Here is a 20,367-nt window from a genome sequence, read left to right as displayed (position 1 = left end):
CCTGTGGCACATAACAGGTGGTGGCAATAACTAAATCACACTTGCAGCCAGTTAAAATGGATTAAAGTTGACTCAACCTCTGTCCTGTGTCCTTGTGTGTACCACATTGAGCATGGAGAAAAGAAAGAAGACCAAAGAACTGTCTGAGGACTTGAGAAGCAAAATTGTGAGGAAGCATGGGCAATCTCAAGGCTACAAGTCCATCTCCAAAGACCTGAATGTTCCTGTGTCTACCGTGCGCAGTGTCATCAAGAAGTTTAAAGCCCATGGCACTGTGGCTAACCTCCCTAGATGTGGACGGAAAAGAAAAATTGACGAGAGATTTCAACGAAAGATTGTGCGGATGGTGGATAAAGAACCTCGACTAACATCCAAACAAGTTCAAGCTGCCCTGCAGTCCGAGGGTACAACAGTGTCAACCCGTACTATCCGTCGGCGTCTGAATGAAAAGGGACTCTATGGTAGGATACCCAGGAAGACCCCACTTCTGACCCAGAGACATAAAAAAGCCAGGCTGGAGTTTGCCAAAACTTACCTGAGAAAGCCAAAAACGTTTTGGAAGAATGTTCTCTGGTCAGATGAGACAAAAGTAGAGCTTTTTGGGAAAAGGCATCAACATAGAGTTTACAGGAAAAAAAACGAGGCCTTCAAAGAAAAGAACACGGTCCCTACAGTCAAACATGGCGGAGGTTCCCTGATGTTTTGGGGTTGCTTTGCTGCCTCTGGCACTGGACTGCTTGACCGTGTGCATGGCATTATGAAGTCTGAAGACTACCAACAAATTTTGCAGCATAATGTAGGGCCCAGTGTGAGAAAGCTGGGTCTCCCTCAGAGGTCATGGGTCTTCCAGCAGGACAATGACTCAAAACACACTTCAAAAAGCACTAGAAAATGGTTTGAGAGAAAGCACTGGAGACTTCTAAAGTGGCCAGCAATGAGTCCAGACCTGAATCCCATAGAACACCTGTGGAGAGATCTCAAAATGGCAGTTTGGAGAAGGCACCCTTCAAATCTCGGACCTGGAGCAGTTTGCCAAAGAAGAATGGTCTAAAATTCCAGCAGGGCATTGTAAGACACTCATTGATGGTTACCGGAAGCGGTTGTTCGCAGTTATTTTGTCTTAAGGTTGTGCTACCTATTAGGCTGAGGGTGCCAATACTTTTGTCCGGCCCATTTTTGGAGTTTTGTGTAAAATGATAATTGATTTGACTTTTTTTTCATTCTCTTTTGTGTTTTTTCATTGCAAGCAAAATAAATGAAGATATTAATACCAAAGCATTTGTGATTGCAATCATTTTCTGGAAGAAATTGAGTATTATCTGACAGAATTGCAGGGGTGCCAATACTTTTGGCCAGCACTGTATAACAGTTTTAACTTTATAGTGAAGGATCTGCAGATTGACTTTGGAAATAAACAAAAAAGTTTTCAAACTGCGTGTCGTTTTGAGTAGAGTGTTTAAATCATCTCGAGTCATTTTGTTTGAGACGTGAATCACCTCGGGACGTCCTGAGACGTGAATCACCTCGGTCCGGTGTGTTACTGCATTTCGCCCAATGATTCTAAGGAAACCAGACCTTCTTCTAACTACTCATTTTTTTCCCCATTATTTTTTACATCGTCTTTACATCTTATATCGTATTGTTGATCTGAAAAGTTCCATCTTTTTGTATTTAATTTTGAACTAAACTTTTTTCCCCACATACAGCTGATGTTTTTCCCCTGTAGGTGATGGAAATTAGCTGTGAAAGCTTTTGTAGTTGGATGGGTGGACTAGAAAGAATAATCCATATCAACGTTTATAATTACATCGACATCTATTTGCATTTATATATATATACACTGATCAGCCATACTTTTTTAGCCTGCTCTTCACCCTGTTCTTCAATGGTCAGGACCCCCACAGGACCACTACAGTGTAGGTATTATTTGGGTGGTGGATCATTCTCAGCACTGCAGTGACACTGACATGGTGGTGGTGTGTTAGTGTGTGTTGTCCTGGTATGAGTGGATCAGACACAGCAGCGCTGCTGGAGTTTTTAAATATTGTGTCCACTCACTGCCCACTCTATTAGACACTCCTACCTAGTTGGTCTTCTATATGGTAAGTGGAGCTGATAAAATGGACAGTGAATGTAGAAACAAGGAGGTGGTTTTAATGTTATGGCTGATCGGTGTAAATATACACACACAGTGGAACCTCGATTTAACGTACCTCCATTTAATTAATTGACTAAATTTGGAAAACCGAATGTCCAGTCTGATTGTTTAAAATTCCAGCAAAAAGTGTACCAGGACGAGTAGTTCAGTAATTGTCCACTAGCAAGCGCATGTCTCTCTGTTTACATGAGTGATAGGCTTTATTCTGTCGGGAGGCTCGCTTTGTTCTCGCCTTTTTCTCTGTGTTTTATGTTCTAGTGTTTAGTTTACACATCTATTTACATTGTTCATGTTACTGTTAATCATATGTGCATGTTTAGCACTTTTGTGGACCTCAGTGCTGTGTTTTTGTATATTTTCACACCCCCTGGAAAAAAAAAACTATCCATCCATCCATCCACACTAGTGGCTCCATAATGGTATGGGGTTTGTTTAGCTGGCATTCCATGGGACCCCTGTTATGTCTACAAACGTCTCTGACAGGTGAACGCTCTGTGTGCCTCCTTTCTAACGAGTTACACCGGTTCATGTCCTGCATTCATTCTGAGGGGTGTGGTCTGTTCCAACAGGACAATGCGCGATCACATACATCTGAGACACCAAATTATGGTTAGAGAAACACACGTCTAAGTTTACGGTTTTTCCTTTCCCATCTAAGCTACCAGATCTCAATGTTATTGAACACATCTGTGATGCCATGCAACAGGCTGTTGAACACAGAAGTCCTACACCACGGAATACAACAGAATTGGGGATCATTCTGCAGGAAGAAGGGTGTTCATTGCCTTCTGAATATTTTCACAAGCTTGTGGAATCCATGCCTCGTATTTCTGCAGTCCTACATTTCTGTGGGGGACCTACCAAGTATTAAGATAAGACTGGTTTAGACTGGTTTACCAGTTATTTGGCACTTATTTATATATACACAAGGCATAACATTATGACCACCTTCCTAACTGACTGGTCTGTGGCTATGCAGCCCCATACGCATCAAACTGAGCTGCACTGTGTATTCTGACACCTTTCTATCAGAACCAGTATTAACTTCTTCAGCAGTTTGAGCTACAGTAGCTCGTCTGTTGGATCGGACCACACGGGCCAGCCTTCACTCCCCACGTGCATCATTGAGCCTTGGCTGCCCATGACCCTGTCGCCGGTTTACCACTGTTCCTTCCTTGGACCACTTCTGATAGATACTGGCCACTGCAGACTGATAACACTGCACAAGAGCTACAGTTTTGTAGATGCTCTGATCTAGTCGTCTAGCCATCACAATTTGGCTCTTGTCAAACTCACTCAAATCCTTACGCTTGTCAATTTTTCCTGCTTCTAACATCAACTTTGAGGATAAAATGTTCATCTGCTGCCTAATATATCCCCCCCACTAACAGGTGCCGTGATGAAGAGATAATCAGTGTTCTTCACTTTACCTGTCAGTGGTCATAATGTTATGGCTGGTCGGTGTATCTAGTCTAGTCGTATCCAATTACCTGATCATATTTCCCTTCCCCTACTACTTCTGCATCCTCTGACGTTTGCAGTAGCCAAGTGCTTTTTTTTGTCACCTGCACAAGGTAGGTTTATTTGGAGATCCGTATAGCGCACAGAGAGTCACATAACATCTCCTTTATCCTCCGTCTCTGTGCAGGCGCCATCTACCAGTCAGCAGAGGTTGTATATGCAGCAGTAATAAGAAATTCCCTCTGACATTCCCACTCTTTGAACAAGCCAATAATTGCTGAAACCATATTTAGCATAATTTTGCTTGCAGCACCAACCAATTTCAGTTTTTCACTGCATCCTCAGAAGCATGGATCCTTTTTTTTCTTGATCATAACACCGTGTCTAAGGTGTTGAAATTAACATAATTGGATTTCCTTGAAGTATTTGCACATTTTTGCTAACATCTTGTGATTATCAAAACAAGAAAGCTGTTGTGGTGTTAAAGGAGGGAGAGATGAATATTTATAGCGTTGCGGTGCACCATGTCAGTCTACCTCCTTCAGTCCTCTTTGAAATTTGCAAGCCAGAAAACAGGATCTTTTTGTGGGGCGTGTGTGGGGGGTGGAATTACACCTTCGTGTTAAAAGTGTGGCTTGTGCTCCGTGTAAGAAGCCTTGTGGGGCCAGATATGGCCAGGACAAAACCAGAGCTTTATGAAGCTGTAATGAACCAGTGAGACTGAAGCGCTGAAGAAAATATAAGCCTCATTCACGGTTTGTGGTCTTCAGACTCTTTGTTTCCCGCGTGTTCTGGTATAGCGGTTTTACCACAGACTAAAATATGTGGACTATTGACCATGAGCTTGTTGGACATTCCGTTCTAAATCCATGGCCATTAATGTCAGGTTAGACACATGGTGGATGAGAAGGCCTGGTTTGCGTGCATCATGTCCCAAAGGTGTTTAATAGAGTTGAGGTCTAAACTCTGTGCATGCCAGTAGAGTTCCATCAAATCAAACTCATCACAATCTGTCTGTGTAAACCTCGCTTTGTGCACAGAGGCACAACCATGCTGAAAAACTGTTGCCACAAAATTGGAAGCATACACCGATCAGCCATAACATTAAAACCACCTCCTTGTTTCTACACTCACTGTCCATTTTATCAGCTCCACTTACCATATAGAAGCACTTTGTAGATCTACAATTACTGACTGTAGTCCATCTGTTCCTCTACATGCTTTGTTAGCCCCCTTTCGTGGTGTTCTTCAATGGTCAGCACCCCCACAGGACCACTACAGAGCAGGTATTATTTGGGTGTTGGATCACTCTCAGCACTGCTGTGACACTGACATGGTGGTGGTGTGTTAGTGTGTGTTGTGCTGGTATGAGTGGATCAGACACAGCAGCACTGCTGGTGTTTTTAACCACCTCACTGTCACTGCTGGACTGAGAATAATCCACCAACCAAAAACATCCAGCCAACAGCACCCTGTGGGCATCGTCCTGTGACCACTGATGAAGGTCTAGAAGATGACCACCTCAAAGCTCGATCAAAGAGACCGATCTTCTCTGACTTTACATCTACAAGGTGGACCAACTAGGTAGGAATGTCTAGAGTGGACAGTAAGAGGACACAGTATTTAAAAACTCCAACAGCGCTGCTGTGTCTGATCCACTCATACCAGCACAACACACACTAACACACCACCACCACCATGTCAGTGTCAGTGCAGTGCTGAGAATGACCCACCACCCAAATAATACCTGCTCTGTAGTGGTCCTAGGAGAGTCCTGACCATTGAAGAACAGCATGAAAGGGGGCTAACAAAGCATGCAGAGAAACAGGTGGACTACAGTCAGTAATTGTAGAACTACAAAGTGCTTCTATATGGTAAGTGGAGCTGATAAAATGGACAGTGAGTGTAGAAACAAGGAGGTAGTTTTATTGTTATGGCTGATTGGTGTATATTCGGAGGGTATATTCACCTGCCCCATGCTCAGTTCACCGACCCCTTCTCATTAGCCCATACTTTGGTGGATTCGCACATGAGGCCGGATATCGCAGTCACGCACATATCTCCATGCTCCTCCACTTCTGTACAGGCACCTCGGGCTGCTAACCAGGGTTGAAGAGCCCACTCACTTATTCGTCTGGTCTTTCCCACACAGCAGACTGGTGGCAAATTTTGTCTGCTACAGGCACTGCCAATTGTGCCTGCTAGGGGCACCCAGCCGTCCGGTACCAGAGCCAAGATTCGAACTGGGCTACCTGGGTGCCATTTTTTTTTTAAATATATAAAATTTCATATACTGCTTGCTGATACATGTGGCTAAAACATTCAATGATTACAAAGGGTGTCCACCTACTTTTGGCAATGCGGTATACATCATTTTTAAGAACAGATCGCATGGTAATGCCACGTGCATGTAGGGTAAATTATACCACAGCATCAGGCTTGTATCTGAGAGCTTGTTGTGCTTCAAAAGTGACAAATTGCTCAATTTGATCCCGTCCACTTCCTTGATGCTTTGATTCCTCTTTTTATTTCATCGTGCCCCATCTAGTTTTCATATGAACAAACAGGATTTGATTGCTACAAATAGTGTTGAGTGGTTAGTTTAAACGGCCTGTTTCTTTGCTTGTGATAATAGTAGCATCACTTCCCTCCATCCTCTGTCCCTCTTTCACCGACGTGCTTTTAACTGCAACATTTCAAATACTGGTGGATTTAAACAAAAGGCAACATGAAGCAGTGACATGGTTCAGAATACAATAATACAAAAGTGTATTCTTGCCTTGCCACAGTGTTTTCGGGTTGAACCAAACCCAGCGCGATCCTGACCAGGATTATGTGGTTGATTGAAATTAAATGAGATGAAATCTACATCACTGTGAATCATGATGAGGTTACACACATGTAAGAGTGAGATATAACAACCAAAACCACAGCAAAGAAGAAGCTCCCAATTATTATTACCATAATGTGTCTGTGCACAAATATTCACATTCTTCCACAAGGCCCCTTAGCTCAAATGTTTGTGTATTCCTTTTTAGCATATTACTTTTTGTTTTAAAATAGAGTATTTACTTACTTGCATTATAATACTTTATTATATTACATATACATAGACTTGAATATGTAATGGATGGATGGATGAATATATGGATTAGATGGATGAATGGATGGATTAGATAGATAGATGGATGGATGGATAGACAGACGGACGAATAATATAGATGGATGGATGGATGGACGGACGGACGAATAATATGGATGGATGGATGGATGGATGGATGATGTGGACAGATGGATGGACGGATGGACGGACGGACAGACGAATGATATAGATAGACAGATGGATAGATAGATAGATTGATGGATGGATGATGTGGATGGATGGATGGATGAATGGATGGACGGACGGACGGACGATTGATGGATAGATGGATGGATGTACAGATGGATGGATGGATGGATGGATGGATGATGTGGACGGATGGATAATGGGGATGGATAAATGGATGGATGGACGAATGAGAGATAGATGGATGGATAGATAGATGGATAGATTGATGGATAGATTGATGGATAGATGGATGGATGTACAAATGATATGGATGGATGGATGGATGGATGGATGGACGGATGGATGGATAATGGGGATGGATAAATGGATGGATGGATGGACGGACGAATGAGATAGATAGATGGATAGATAGATGGATAGATAGATGGATAGATTGATGGATAGATTGATGGATAGATTGATGGATAGATTGATGGATAGATGGATGGATGTACAAATGATATAGATGGATGGATGGATGGACGGACGGACGAATGATATAGATAGATAGATGGATTGATGGATGGATAGATTGATGGATGTACAGATAGATTGATGGATAGATGGATGGATGGATGGATAGATTGATGGATGGATGGACGGACGGACGGACGGACGAATGATATAGATGGATGGATGGATGATGGGGATGGATAGATGGATGATGTGGACGGATGGATGATGGGGATGGATGGATGGATGGATGGATGGATGGATAGATGGATGGATGGATAGATGGATGGATGGATAGATTGATGGATGGATAGATTGATGGATGGATAGATTGATGGATAGATGGATGGATAGATGGATGGATGGATGGACGGACGGACGGACGAATGAGATAGATAGATGGATGGATGGATGGATGGATGGATGGATAGATGGATGGATGAATCAGCCAGCAGTGGTCGTACTTGCATCAGTAATGAGGTCCTTTCCAGCACCGTGCCCTTGAACAACAGCCAATCGTTGTTCATGTAGGCCCTCAGCCTTACAGATGTCAGAGCTGTGTTTCAAATCGACGAGTTCGAAATGTCAGCTGCGCCACCTGAGCGCCTCAGTACAGTGATTTTGAATCTGATCTTTATATCATTTTCATATGCTAGGCTACAACAGGCCACACCCTATACTATAGACTTAATGCTGTAGTAGTGGTGTAGAAATATGGCCTGCACCTCCATGTGTCGCAGGCTGCTAACGGCCTTCTAGTTGAGATACCCCCCACCCCCACAGTTTAGGTACGATTGAATAAATGGATCCGTCAGATAGAAAGTTCTTCTCTGTGGACGGACTCTCGACGTGTAGTGGCTCTAATAAGCAGTTTGTCCTAAAGCTGTCGAATGTTGCTACAGGCTCGCGGTCCTCTGCATCACGCTGTTGCTAAGGTAACCTGTTGAGACGAAGAGAAAAAGTCCACCTCTTTTACTGCAGGAGGATTTCTGATGCTGGCTCTCAGGATTTTTCTGTCTTTCTCTCTGATTAAGTCTCTCTGATCAGCGGTTGATGTGAGCGGCTCGGCCTGCATTAGAAAATAAATACTACTCACTCACAGCAGCTCTGACCTTGCTGCCGAATCTGTCGAGGATACAGAGGTGCACTTAATTACATTTGAGCTGGAATGGGGGTTAATTAGTGCCTCTAGTTTCCTACTTTTAACTTTGTAAAGATAACACCAGTGCAATTCCTCTGGAGAAGAAAGCTTCATTATCACATTTCTCTTGCTGTTTAATGAGAACCAAGCCAGAAATGTGTCCCAAATAATCAGTCCGACTCAAATCTGTGTCCGAATGTTTATCAGGCGGTGCACAACATGCATTTTCTAGTATGGTGTTTTGCTACATCATACAATGGATTTAGAAACTATTCAGAAACCTCTTGACTTTTTTGCACACATTGGGTGTGTTCGAAAACCTAGGGAGCTGCCTTGCTGTCTTACTGTCTACATAGGCAGCTGACTTAGTAGAGAGGATTCTAATAAGTTAGTGACTTAAAAGGCAGGTTATTCGAACGCACTACTTAGATAGCGATTCCATCGGGTTTAGCATTTCGCGTTTAGCATTTAGCATCTCGCCTTTCTTTACTTTATTAACCAAAAAAGTCAAAACATAGTTCTGAAACAAAATGGGTTCTTTTTCTTTTTCTTTTTTTGGCAGAGGGTGGGGATGTATTTAAAAATCAAACTGAAATATCTTAGTGCGCGTTCACATGAGAAGCGGCAAAACCCCACGCCTCGGTGCAAATCGCCACTTTGTTCAGCGCTCGGCTTGAGCGGTGTGGTAAAACTTCATCGAAATGCGAATAACCGCCAAATCCACTCTGAAAGCTCCACATGTATCTGTGTTTAGCTCGATTTTCCTCCTGTTTCACTTTTAAACTTGTGTTATAGCTCAGGGTGCTGAGAAATTGTAAGAATCAGCTTTGCCAAGAGAGTCTAAAACGCTTATCGTTAAAAAAAAAGCATGCCACTCAGGTGGCGCAGCGGTAAAACGCACTCTGAACACCAGAGCTGGGATCTCGAATACATCGTATTGAATCTCAGCTCTGCCTGCCGGCTGGGCTGAGCAGCCACATGAACAGCGATTGGCCTGTTGTTCAGATGGGGTGGGATATTAAAAGCCGGATAGGGACTCCTTGTAACTAATGCAATTACGACCTCTGCTGGCTGACTGATGGCGCCTGCACAGAGACGAGAAAAGAGTGCTCTCAGGGTGTGTCTCTCCGTACACAGTGCTGATCCTCATTGCACTCGTCAAAGTGTAGGTGACAAAATGCATACGGCTGCTGCCTACGTGTCGGAGGGGGCGTGGGTTAGCTTCGTTCTCCTCAATCAGAGCGAGGATCGGCATTGGTGGAGAAGAAGCATGACTCAATCGGATGCGCTAAAAGGGGAAAAAAGGGGATATATATATATATATATTGCTTATTGTGGTTTAATGTACTAAAAGAACAACACAGGAAAACAAAACCTCTCTTAATTATTACTGCTCAACAGTTTGCTCCACTAGTTTAATTTCTTGGATGTTTTAGTACAATTGGTCACGTTAGGTTTTGTTCATGTTTAGCGTTGTTTGTACGACCTGAGTCACTTTTACTACGTCATATCAAACAGTTTGTCTCATCGGAGGTGCTTTGAAAATGTCAACTGCAAACTGGATCAAAGTTTAATCAGGCACCGCGGCAAGCGCGAAAAATGCCTCACTCCATAGAATACAATGCACAGTCAGCGCAAAAGCGGTTTTGCCGTTTCTTATGCGAATGCACCATTACTCACATAGTTTTCACATAGTTCTGTGCCACTACAACTTGTCAGGTTTGGTGCATCCTGTTTCCTTTAATAATTCTTGAGTTGTGCCAGCTCAACTGTCACCTTTTGCAATACAAATTGGACAGGCACAAACCTGGGCCTATAACGGGTCACAATTTACTCTTCATTGTCACAGTAAAAACCAAGTCATGATGTCAGAGGAACTGTCTTTGGGGAAAAAAAGGAACAGAATGGTCACTCCACCAGAGATGGGAACAGTTCGATGAACAGTTATTGCTGAAGCAGTCTGTAAATCAGGTCTTCATTTTAAACGAACAGAACATCAAGCACAATGTCCACATTTGCTGTAGTTACTCGTAGATCACATGCTAAATGCAGTTAATATTTGACTGAGTGACTTTATAAGCCAGACAACTGGGCTGAAGTATCTCTGAAACAACTTTGGGCTCTCACAGGTAGCCAGGATGAGTACCCACCAACAGTGGTCCCAGAAGGGACACTCTGCAACCTGTTGGGCAGCCAAGACTTGAAAGGCTGAGGCATTTGGTAATGACCATCAGAAGAGCTACTGTGACTTAAATTGCATTTTAATACTGGTAATGGGGGAATGTTGTACAACACACACTGCATTAAACCCTTCTGTTTTGAGGCTGTGTAGTCTTAGACCAGTTAATGTGACCAGGTTAACCCATGTCCACCATCAGAACGACATAGAAACACTAAACCTCTCTTAGTTATTACTGCTCACAGTTTACTCCACTAGTTGAATTTCCCAGTTGTTTAAATACAATGTCACATTAAGTTTTGTTCACGTTAAGCATTGTTCGTACTGACCGTGTTGCTTTTGCCAAGTCATATCAAACAGTTCGTCTCATCGGAGGCACATTGAAAATGTTGGCAGCAAACTAGGTCAAAGTTCAATCAGGTAGCCGCTCAGGTGGCATAGCGGTAAAAATACACGCTGGAATCTCGAATACATCGTATCGAATCTCAGCTCTGCCTACCATCTAAGGCTGAGCGGCCACATGAACAACGATTGGTCTGTTGTTCAGATTTGGGCGGGACTAAGCCGGGTGGGGTCTCTCATACTTAGACAGCGATTCCATCGGGTTTTCGCTAACTCATGCAATTCAAACCAATGGGATGGGGTGGCACAACGCGCTAGCATGTCAACTAACCATCTCCCTCTGTGTATCGAAAATGGTTACATTCACTGATAAGCCCGAATTTGCAAATAAAAACACTTGTGCAAGTTTATACAAATTAAAAATCAATAATCATTTATTTACGTTTGAAAAGAACTCTAGTTGTTTCTTCGCACCGTCCACCATGTTTTTTATTTTTTTTTGAGAAAAGTTGTGCCGCACTGAATGCTGGGATTGCCTTCACCGCTAAGGCAGCATCGGATGCTCACTCGTTCTCGAGTCAAAATAGCATTGAAATTTTAAGATACCTTACTAGTGAGCATGTTAAGGCATCTAGGATTTTGAACAGCTTACTTCTCAGGTGCGTGCGTAGGATGACGTAAAATGCTGCCTATGTAGAGAGCGCACTAGGTTTTCGAACACACCCCATGTCTCAACGACTCGAAGCTGTTCCTAACAGTTCGACTCATCAGTGTGAACCAAAAATGAACAAATATTATTTGACTATTTTGACTTCCCACTGTCCTGCCTTGTGTTCACACTTTAGCCAATGTGGCTCCAATTGACACAGTAAATAAAGACAGTAGATGTACTGGAACAACTCAGTTTTGCCTGATTAGCAAAGCGAGGCTCTTCGAAACTCTTGATCCATCGTGAGCCGGTTCACTGTGAGAAAGAAAATGAAGTAGAAACATCGATACGATGAGCTCAGCGCTACTGGACAACATGCAGCCGTTCGAACGAGCCCAGTTTATAACCTCTGACTGATATCGGCTAAGGAGCCTTAATGTGTTTTGGTGTAATTAGAATTTGTGGGTTGGGTTCAGAAATCGATGTGGGATGTTTTCATAAAGCATGACTATTGAGTGGGATACAAGCTCTGTAATATTAGCTTCTAATGAAGGAAATGATTCCGGGACAGGATTTCTGCACTCTGAAATGCACGGCATGAGAAGCGGCAGTGCGTAGTTTCATAATGTGTGATCATTAGCTTGTTGGACGTCCTGTTCCAAGACCATGGGTGTTAATACAGAGTCCCCAGAGAGGCTGTTATAGTATTCGCTGCTCTCCAAAGCCTATTCACTAGAATTTGGAGTGATTCTGTGGGATAAGCATTTGTGGGTTCAGGTAGGGTTGTACGTGAAGGTCCTGCTCCCAGTTTAAAGGAGTTGACTGTAGTCCATCTGTTTCTCTACATACCTTTCTAACCTGATTTCACCCTGTTCTTCAATGGTCAGGACTCCCACAGGACCACCACAGAGCAGGTATTATTTAGGTGGTGGATCATTCTCAGCACTGCAGTGACACTGACATGTTGGTGGTGTGTTAGTGTGTGTTGTGCTGGTATGAGTGGATCAGATACAGCAGTGCTGCTGGAGTTTTTAAATACCGTGTCCACTCACTGTCCACTCTATTAGACACTCCTACCTGGTTGGTCCACCTTTGTAGATGTAAAGTCAGAGACGATCGCTCATCTATCGCTGCTGCTGTTTGAGTTGGTCATCTTCTAGACCTTCATCAGTGGTCACAGGACACTCTCTGGTGGGTGAAAAGAAGCAATCATAGGGCACAGTGTGTAGTGATTTAGTTGTGTACATGGCCTTCATACTGCTAAGAAGAGAAAATATGGCAGACTACCTTGCTAAATTGCTATTATTTTATTATGCCATGGCTGCTGTTGTATTTCACCTTGAGCCAAAATTCTACCCCATGCATCTTTAACGCCTGTTAGCCAAAAGGTCTCTAATACAGCGTTATAACCGTAGCTCTTTCACACTAGCGGTTGTCCCTCCTGTTCTGTGTTTATAGAACAGAACCCCATAAAGCATCATTGATTCAGTGCCAGTAATCAAAATGCATCAGAGCAGCACAGAGAGGTTATTACTCCATTAAAACCAGCATTTTGGGTCTCGACTCCATCAGCCGCTCCTTGTAAATATTGATAAATGGGATTCGGAATGCACTAGGTCGAGGCTGAGCAGTGAGCGGAACCGCGGGAACTGTTATTATTCCTCACTCCAGCACGCTCACGCCCGTTTATACACGTACCAAAGTGCTTTATTTTATAGGAACTTCATTTGTTGTGCCACCGGGAACTCATCTGTGCTGAGCAGCGGGAGGGAGTGAGATGAACTGTGCTGAACAGATAAGCGCTAGATTGCAGCTCTGGCGTCTCTGCTGGGTGCTGGATATCATATGCTTTGAATGACGTAGCGGCATGGATTTTTTTTTTTTTGCGCCGTCACACGCTGTTCAGGTGCTCCAGGAAAAAAAAATCAACGCTGCTTTCATTAGTGGCACATTTTCTTCCAAAACTACAATTCTGTATCATTGGAGCTTCTTTTAAAAAAACCTTAATAGATACACTTTACTCCATTATGTTTGTAGAAGCACATTTATTCTGTTACAAGTTACATATCCGTGCTGGATTCTTATGAAGAGCTTTAACATGTATGGTGGAACACATTATGCTCTTTTTATGCTCTTAGTATTGCCAGCATCTCAACCACACAGTGGTGACATCCTGTTCAGGATTTCCTTTTTTAGACATGGTCAGTTAGGTCTGTGATTGGAACCTGAGATAGAAACAGAAACAGACCTGAGTCTCTATTATTGAGTTATTATTATTATTATTAGTAGTAGTAGTAGTAGTAATTAAAATATTATAATAATAATATAAACCATATAATAATATATTATTTATAATATACTGTATAATAATAATATATTATTTATATTATTAGTTGTATTGTTATTGTATTATTGCTGCTATTATTTTAAATGTATTACTACTTTTACTATTATTTATTATTTTTAGTATTATCTGTTATGATTATTATTTTTATTACTATTTTTTATCATTTTATTTATTATTATTATTATAGTATTCTTATTTTTTATTTACTATTATTGTTTACTATTATTTTTACTATTATTATTTATTATGATTATTATGGTTATTTATTATTACTATAATAATAATAATTATTATTATAGTTACAGTGTATCACAAAAGTGAGTACACCCCTCACATTTCTGCAGATATTTAAGTATATCTTTTCATGGGACAACACTGACAAAATGACACTTTGACACAATGAAAAGTAGTCTGTGTGCAGCTTATATAACAGTGTAAATTTATTCTTCCCTCAAAATAACTCAATATACAGCCATTAATGTCTAAACCACCGGCAACAAAAGTGAGTACACCCCTTAGTGAAAGTTCCTGAAATGTCAATATTTTGTGTGGCCACCATTATTTCCCAGAACTGCCTTAACTCTCCTGGGCATGGAGTTTACCAGAGCTTCACAGGTTGCCACTGGAATGCTTTTCCACTCCTCCATGACGACATCACAGAGCTGGCGGATATTCGAGACTTTGCGCTCCTCCACCTTCCGCTTGAGGATGCCCCAAAGATGTTCTATTGGGTTTAGGTCTGGAGACATGCTTGGCCAGTCCATCACCTTTACCCTCAGCCTCTTCAATAAAGCAGTGGTCGTCTTAGAGGTGTGTTTGGGGTCATTATCATGCTGGAACACTGCCCTGCGACCCAGTTTCCGGAGGGAGGGGATCATGCTCTGCTCAGTATTTCACAGTACATATTGGAGTTCATGTGTCCCTCAATGAAATGTAACTCCCCAACACCTGCTGCACTCATGCAGCCCCAGACCATGGCATTCCCACCACCATGCTTGACTGTAGGCATGACACACTTATCTTTGTACTCCTCACCTGATTGCCGCCACACATGCTTGAGACCATCTGAACCAAACAAATTAATCTTGGTCTCATCAGACCATAGGACATGGTTCCAGTAATCCATGTCCTTTGTTGACATGTCTTCAGCAAACTGTTTGCGGGCTTTCTTGTGTAGAGACTTCAGAAGAGGCTTCCTTCTGGGGTGACAGCCATGCAGACCAATTTGATGTAGTGTGCGGCGTATGGTCTGAGCACTGACAGGCTGACCCCCCACCTTTTCAATCTCTGCAGCAATGCTGACAGCACTCCTGCGCCTATCTTTCAAAGACAGCAGTTGGATGTGACGCTGAGCACGTGCACTCAGCTTCTTTGGACGACCAACGCGAGGTCTGTTCTGAGTGGACCCTGCTCTTTTAAAACGCTGGATGATCTTGGCCACTGTGCTGCAGCTCAGTTTCAGGGTGTTGGCAATCTTCTTGTAGCCTTGGCCATCTTCATGTAGCGCAACAATTCGTCTTTTAAGATCCTCAGAGAGTTCTTTGCCATGAGGTGCCATGTTGGAACTTTCAGTGACCAGTATCAGAGAGTGTGAGAGCTGTACTACTAAATTGAACACACCTGCTCCCTATGCACACCTGAGACCTAGTAACACTAACAAATCACATGACATTTTGGAGGGAAAATGACAAGCAGTGCTCAATTTGGACATTTAGGGGTGTAGTCTCTTAGGGGTGTACTCACTTTTGTTGCCGGTGGTTTAGACATTAATGGCTGTATATTGAGTTATTTTGAGGGAAGAATAAATTTACACTGTTATATAAGCTGCACACAGACTACTTTTCATTGTGTCAAAGTGTCATTTTGTCAGTGTTGTCCCATGAAAAGATATACTTAAATATCTGCAGAAATGTGAGGGGTGTACTCACTTTTGTGATACACTGTATTAATATTTTTAATAATTATTATTGTCTAATTACGGTTATTTTTTTGTACTATTATTTTTATTTATTACCATTATTATTTATTATGACTTATTATGGTTTTATTATATTATTATACAATAATATATTATTTATATCATTATTATTATTATTTTAATTATTACTTTAATTGTGATTATTTTTATGTACCATATTGCTATTTATTTTTTTATTTTTTTTATTATTTATTATTTTACAATTTATTATATTATTATTATTTATTTATATTGTATCACTGCTATTTTTTATTACTATTTTCACTCTTATTGATTATTTTTATTACTATTGTTATAATTAATATTCTTATCTTTATTTGTTACTATTATTTTTTATTATGACTTACTATTGATATTATTATTATTATTATTTTATTATATCATTGTTATTATTATTTATTATGACTAGTATTATTGATAATATTATTATTATTTATTTCTTTATTATATTATTGCTATTTTTATTTATTATGACTTATTGATATTATAATTTTTTTATTATATAATTTCTATTATTATTTATACTATTATTATTGATATTATTATTTTTTATTATATAATTTCTATTATTATTTATTATGACTTATTACTGATATTATTATTATTATATCATTGCTATTATTATTTTTTAGATTAGAAATGTCTCATAATTATTGTAGCTCCTTGTATTTATTGTACTGTTGTATCTGAACTGTATAGTATTGTTTGCACTTGTACTGTGTTGTACCCTGGTCCTGAAGGAATATAGTTTTGTTTTTATATGTATTAGTATAATATAGCAGTAAGAAGCTCATTCAATCTCCCTCCCAATCTCGGCTGATTGTGCCTGTTGGACGCTCGGACAGCTGAGATCTCAGTGCTGGTGCTCATTGCTTGATTTTATTCGAGCCTGTGATAGCCTTGAGAGCAGTCCAAAACAAACATCTAGAAGAGCAGAGTTATTATTGTTTGGCAGAACTGTAGGAGGTTTTAAACTGATCATTAAACACTGGATGAATAGTAAACAGGCGAGAGAGCGTTCTTTGTTGCTGCAAGCAATTTATTTAAGAAAAAAAAGCTTAATGTATCTAAACAACGAGCGGCAAACCAACTTTACTTTGTTTCTCTCCTCGTTGATTATTTACTGAAAATAGCTATTGTGTGACTGTGCTGCTTCGGTGTGTTTGTCTGTTTTCCTTATAATGGGTTTATAATGGGAGAAAGCTTCACGTAATAGCAGTAATTATGAGGAACTATCTGAGAGAGTATGAAAATGTAAATGATTTAGTGGTTAGTTGTTGTTTTTTACCCTAAATAAAACCAGAAAGGCAAACAGTCACGTTTAGCCTATGTTAAAATAGCAGAAACGGTTACCATCACGTCCAATCAGTTGCTGTTTTATTACTTAAAACATTTATTAAAAAGAAAAAGAAGAATAAAAGTGGACCAATCGGATGCTCGGGTGGCATCGCCGTCTATCACACTAGTGCGAAGTGTTCAAAGTTGTGAGTTTGAGTCTGACGCATAACTCAATTGAGGGAGGGCAGGTTGGACTTGGTCTCTTTTCGCAGCCGCTGCAGTTTGCAACCTCCAGGACTGGTTTGTTGTGGTGGGGGGCTGTCACGTAGAGCGTAGCGTGGCTCTTCATATGCGATACAGGTCTGTATGGGAACCCAACACTTGGCAGATTGGACACACGTCAGTAAGGGAGTGTGGTGATCCAGCTTTCCAGCAGATTCAAAAAAGGGAATTGGAAATGACTAAATTGGGAGATAAAGGGGAAAATTCAGAAAACAAACAGGACCAATGAGTTCACTGTGCTTGTATGGAGCAGTTACTCTGCCCAGTTAAAACTGCCTTTTACTGGTGAAAGATTTATTCCTAGATTTATGCCTCCACTTTGATTCTTGGACGTTGTTCTTCTTTCATTCCTCAGACACAATGACATCGTACATATTTCTGTGGCTTTTTCATCTGAATGCTGCAACTTTTTTAAAGCTCATGAAAAACGAGTGACCAGAAATATACAATACAGCCAGAGGTATGTGGACACCTGACCATGAGCTTGTTGAACTTTTCATTTCAAAACTGTCGCCATATAACACAAGGTTTAAAACTGGGTCTGTGGGCATTTGTACCCATGCCGTTTTGTGAGAAGCATTTGTGAGGTTGGTCACTGATATTGGATGAGAAGCTCTGACTTGCAGTCAGCATTTCAGTTCTTCCTACAGGTGTTTAATGGTTTTAAGATCAGGGCTCTGTGCAGGCCACAGGAGTTTCCACACCTAACATTTTAGACCACATAATATGTAATACAGGTAATGGCACCAATATTTAGTGTGTGTTTTATTGACGGGGGATAAGAGGTATTGATAGATGGATGGGTCGAAAGTGGGTGGGCAGGAAGGAAAAAAACAGACATGGCTGACATTAATATATACTGATTGATAGACATTGACTGATACTGATAGAGATAGATATTGATTGATATACATTGATAGATATTAATTGATGGATGTTGATAGATATTGATTGATAGAGTTGGATAGAAATGGATTAATAGATCAATATTAAATATATTGATTGTTATACATGGATAGTTTTGATAAATATTGATCCATAGACACGGGTAGATATTGATAAACATTAATAGATATTGATTAAAAGATGTTAATAGACATTGATTAAAAGATGTTAAGAGATATTGATTGATATACATGGATAGAACTGATACAGAGATATTATAGATATTAATTGATAGACATGGATAGATATTGATTAATGGTTAGATATTGATTGATAGACATGGATAGATATTAACTGATAAATACACAGATCAACCATAACATTAAAACCACCTCCTTTTATGCTGTTCTTAAATGGTCAGGACTCTCCCAGTACCACTACAAAGTAGGTATTATTTGGGTGGTGGATCATTCTCAGCACTGCAGTGACACTGACATGGTGGTGATGTGTTTGTGTGTTGTGCTGGTATGAGTGGATCAGACACAGCAGCGCTGATGGAGTTTTTAAACACCTCACTGTCACTGCTGGACTGAGAATAGTCCACCAACCAAAAATATATCCAGCCAACAGCGCCCCGTGGGCAGCATCCTGTGACGACTGATGAAGGTCTAGAAGACCAAACTCAAACAGCAGCAATAGATGAGTGATCGTCTCTGACTTTACATCTACAAAGGTGGACCAACTAGGTAGGAGTGTCTAATAGAGTGGACAGTGAGTGGACACGGTATTTAAAAACTTAAGCAGTGCTGCTGTATCTGATCCACTCATACCAGCACAACACACACTAACACACCACTAATCATCCACCACCTAAATAATACCTGCTCTGTGGGGGGTCCTGACCATTTGAAGAACAGGGTGAAAGCAGGCGAAAAAAGTATGTAGAGAAACAGATGGACTACAGTCAGTAATTGTAGAACTACAAAGTGCTTCTGTATGGTAAGTGGAGCTGATAAAATGGACAGTGAGTGTAGAAACAAGGAGGTGGTTTTAATGTTATGGCTGATCGGTGTAGATATAGATATTAATACACAGACATGGATAGATATTCATCAATAGACATTAATAGATATTGATCATGATGTGCATCGATATACAGTAGATTGATTTACATGGATAGATTTTGATTGGTAGACATTAATAGATATTGATTAATAGACTTGAATAGATATTGATTGATATTCATGAAAAGATATTGATTGATAGAGATAGATCTATATCATTATGGATAGATCGATCAATAGATCACAGGTTGCTAGTTCATCACAGGGCAAACACACATTCACACACACTCACTCATACCTTGGGGGACTTTAGTAGCCCTAGTTAGCCTAACTGCATGTCTTTGGACTGTCTTAATGTTGGTATTAGGCAGCAAGCGACTGACATGTCTTTGGGAAGAAAACCAGAGCACCCGGAGGAAACCTACACAGACACGGGAAGAACATGCAAACTACAGACAGAAAGGACCCTGACCACTACACATGAGAATTAAACCCTGGACATTCTTGCTGTGAGGCGATGGTGCTACCCACCGAGTCATCGTGCCACCCTCTTTACAAAACATCTATGTTAAAATGAACATTATCTTTGCCCTCAGTGTGGCGTCTCATTTTATATGCTTGGCCAAATCAGTTTAATTCTTTTAAACACCGTTCTTTTGTGCTGCTTTGTTAAAACGCTCGTCTAGAACGTATTTGACGGTTCATTTTACCATCCGCACATCAGGACACTCCATGTTCAAAAGAAAACCATCTGTTCCAGTCAACATGATGGAAATCACGCAGCCAGGATGCTCTTCCTCACAAAGAAAAAAAAACAGC

The 20,367-nt window shown here is 40.9% G+C and overlaps 1 protein-coding gene across 2 annotated transcripts in view; it reads left to right on the top strand.

The window, feature by feature from the left end:
• Positions 1-20,367, top strand: part of immp2l (inner mitochondrial membrane peptidase subunit 2) — a 176,100-nt gene that overhangs the window by 23,389 nt on the left and 132,344 nt on the right. Inside the window, exons 4-5 of one of the 2 annotated variants that reach the window (XM_063000063.1) lie at positions 17,955-18,059; positions 19,916-20,104. The exons of the other annotated variant lie outside the window; for it this stretch is intronic. Coding sequence (XP_062856133.1) covers positions 17,955-18,059; positions 19,916-20,039 — 229 coding nt within the window. The 3' untranslated portion in view covers positions 20,040-20,104. Of the gene's footprint in view, positions 1-17,954; positions 18,060-19,915; positions 20,105-20,367 lie in introns of those variants that run through there. 2 annotated transcript variants of the gene reach the window in all.

The sequence above is a fragment of the Trichomycterus rosablanca genome, chromosome 8 (assembly GCF_030014385.1).
Source record: "Trichomycterus rosablanca isolate fTriRos1 chromosome 8, fTriRos1.hap1, whole genome shotgun sequence".
Classification (NCBI taxonomy): Eukaryota; Metazoa; Chordata; class Actinopteri; order Siluriformes; family Trichomycteridae; genus Trichomycterus; species Trichomycterus rosablanca.
Note: the sequence above shows the minus strand (reverse complement) of the source record. Positions and strands in the feature narration are given on the sequence as shown.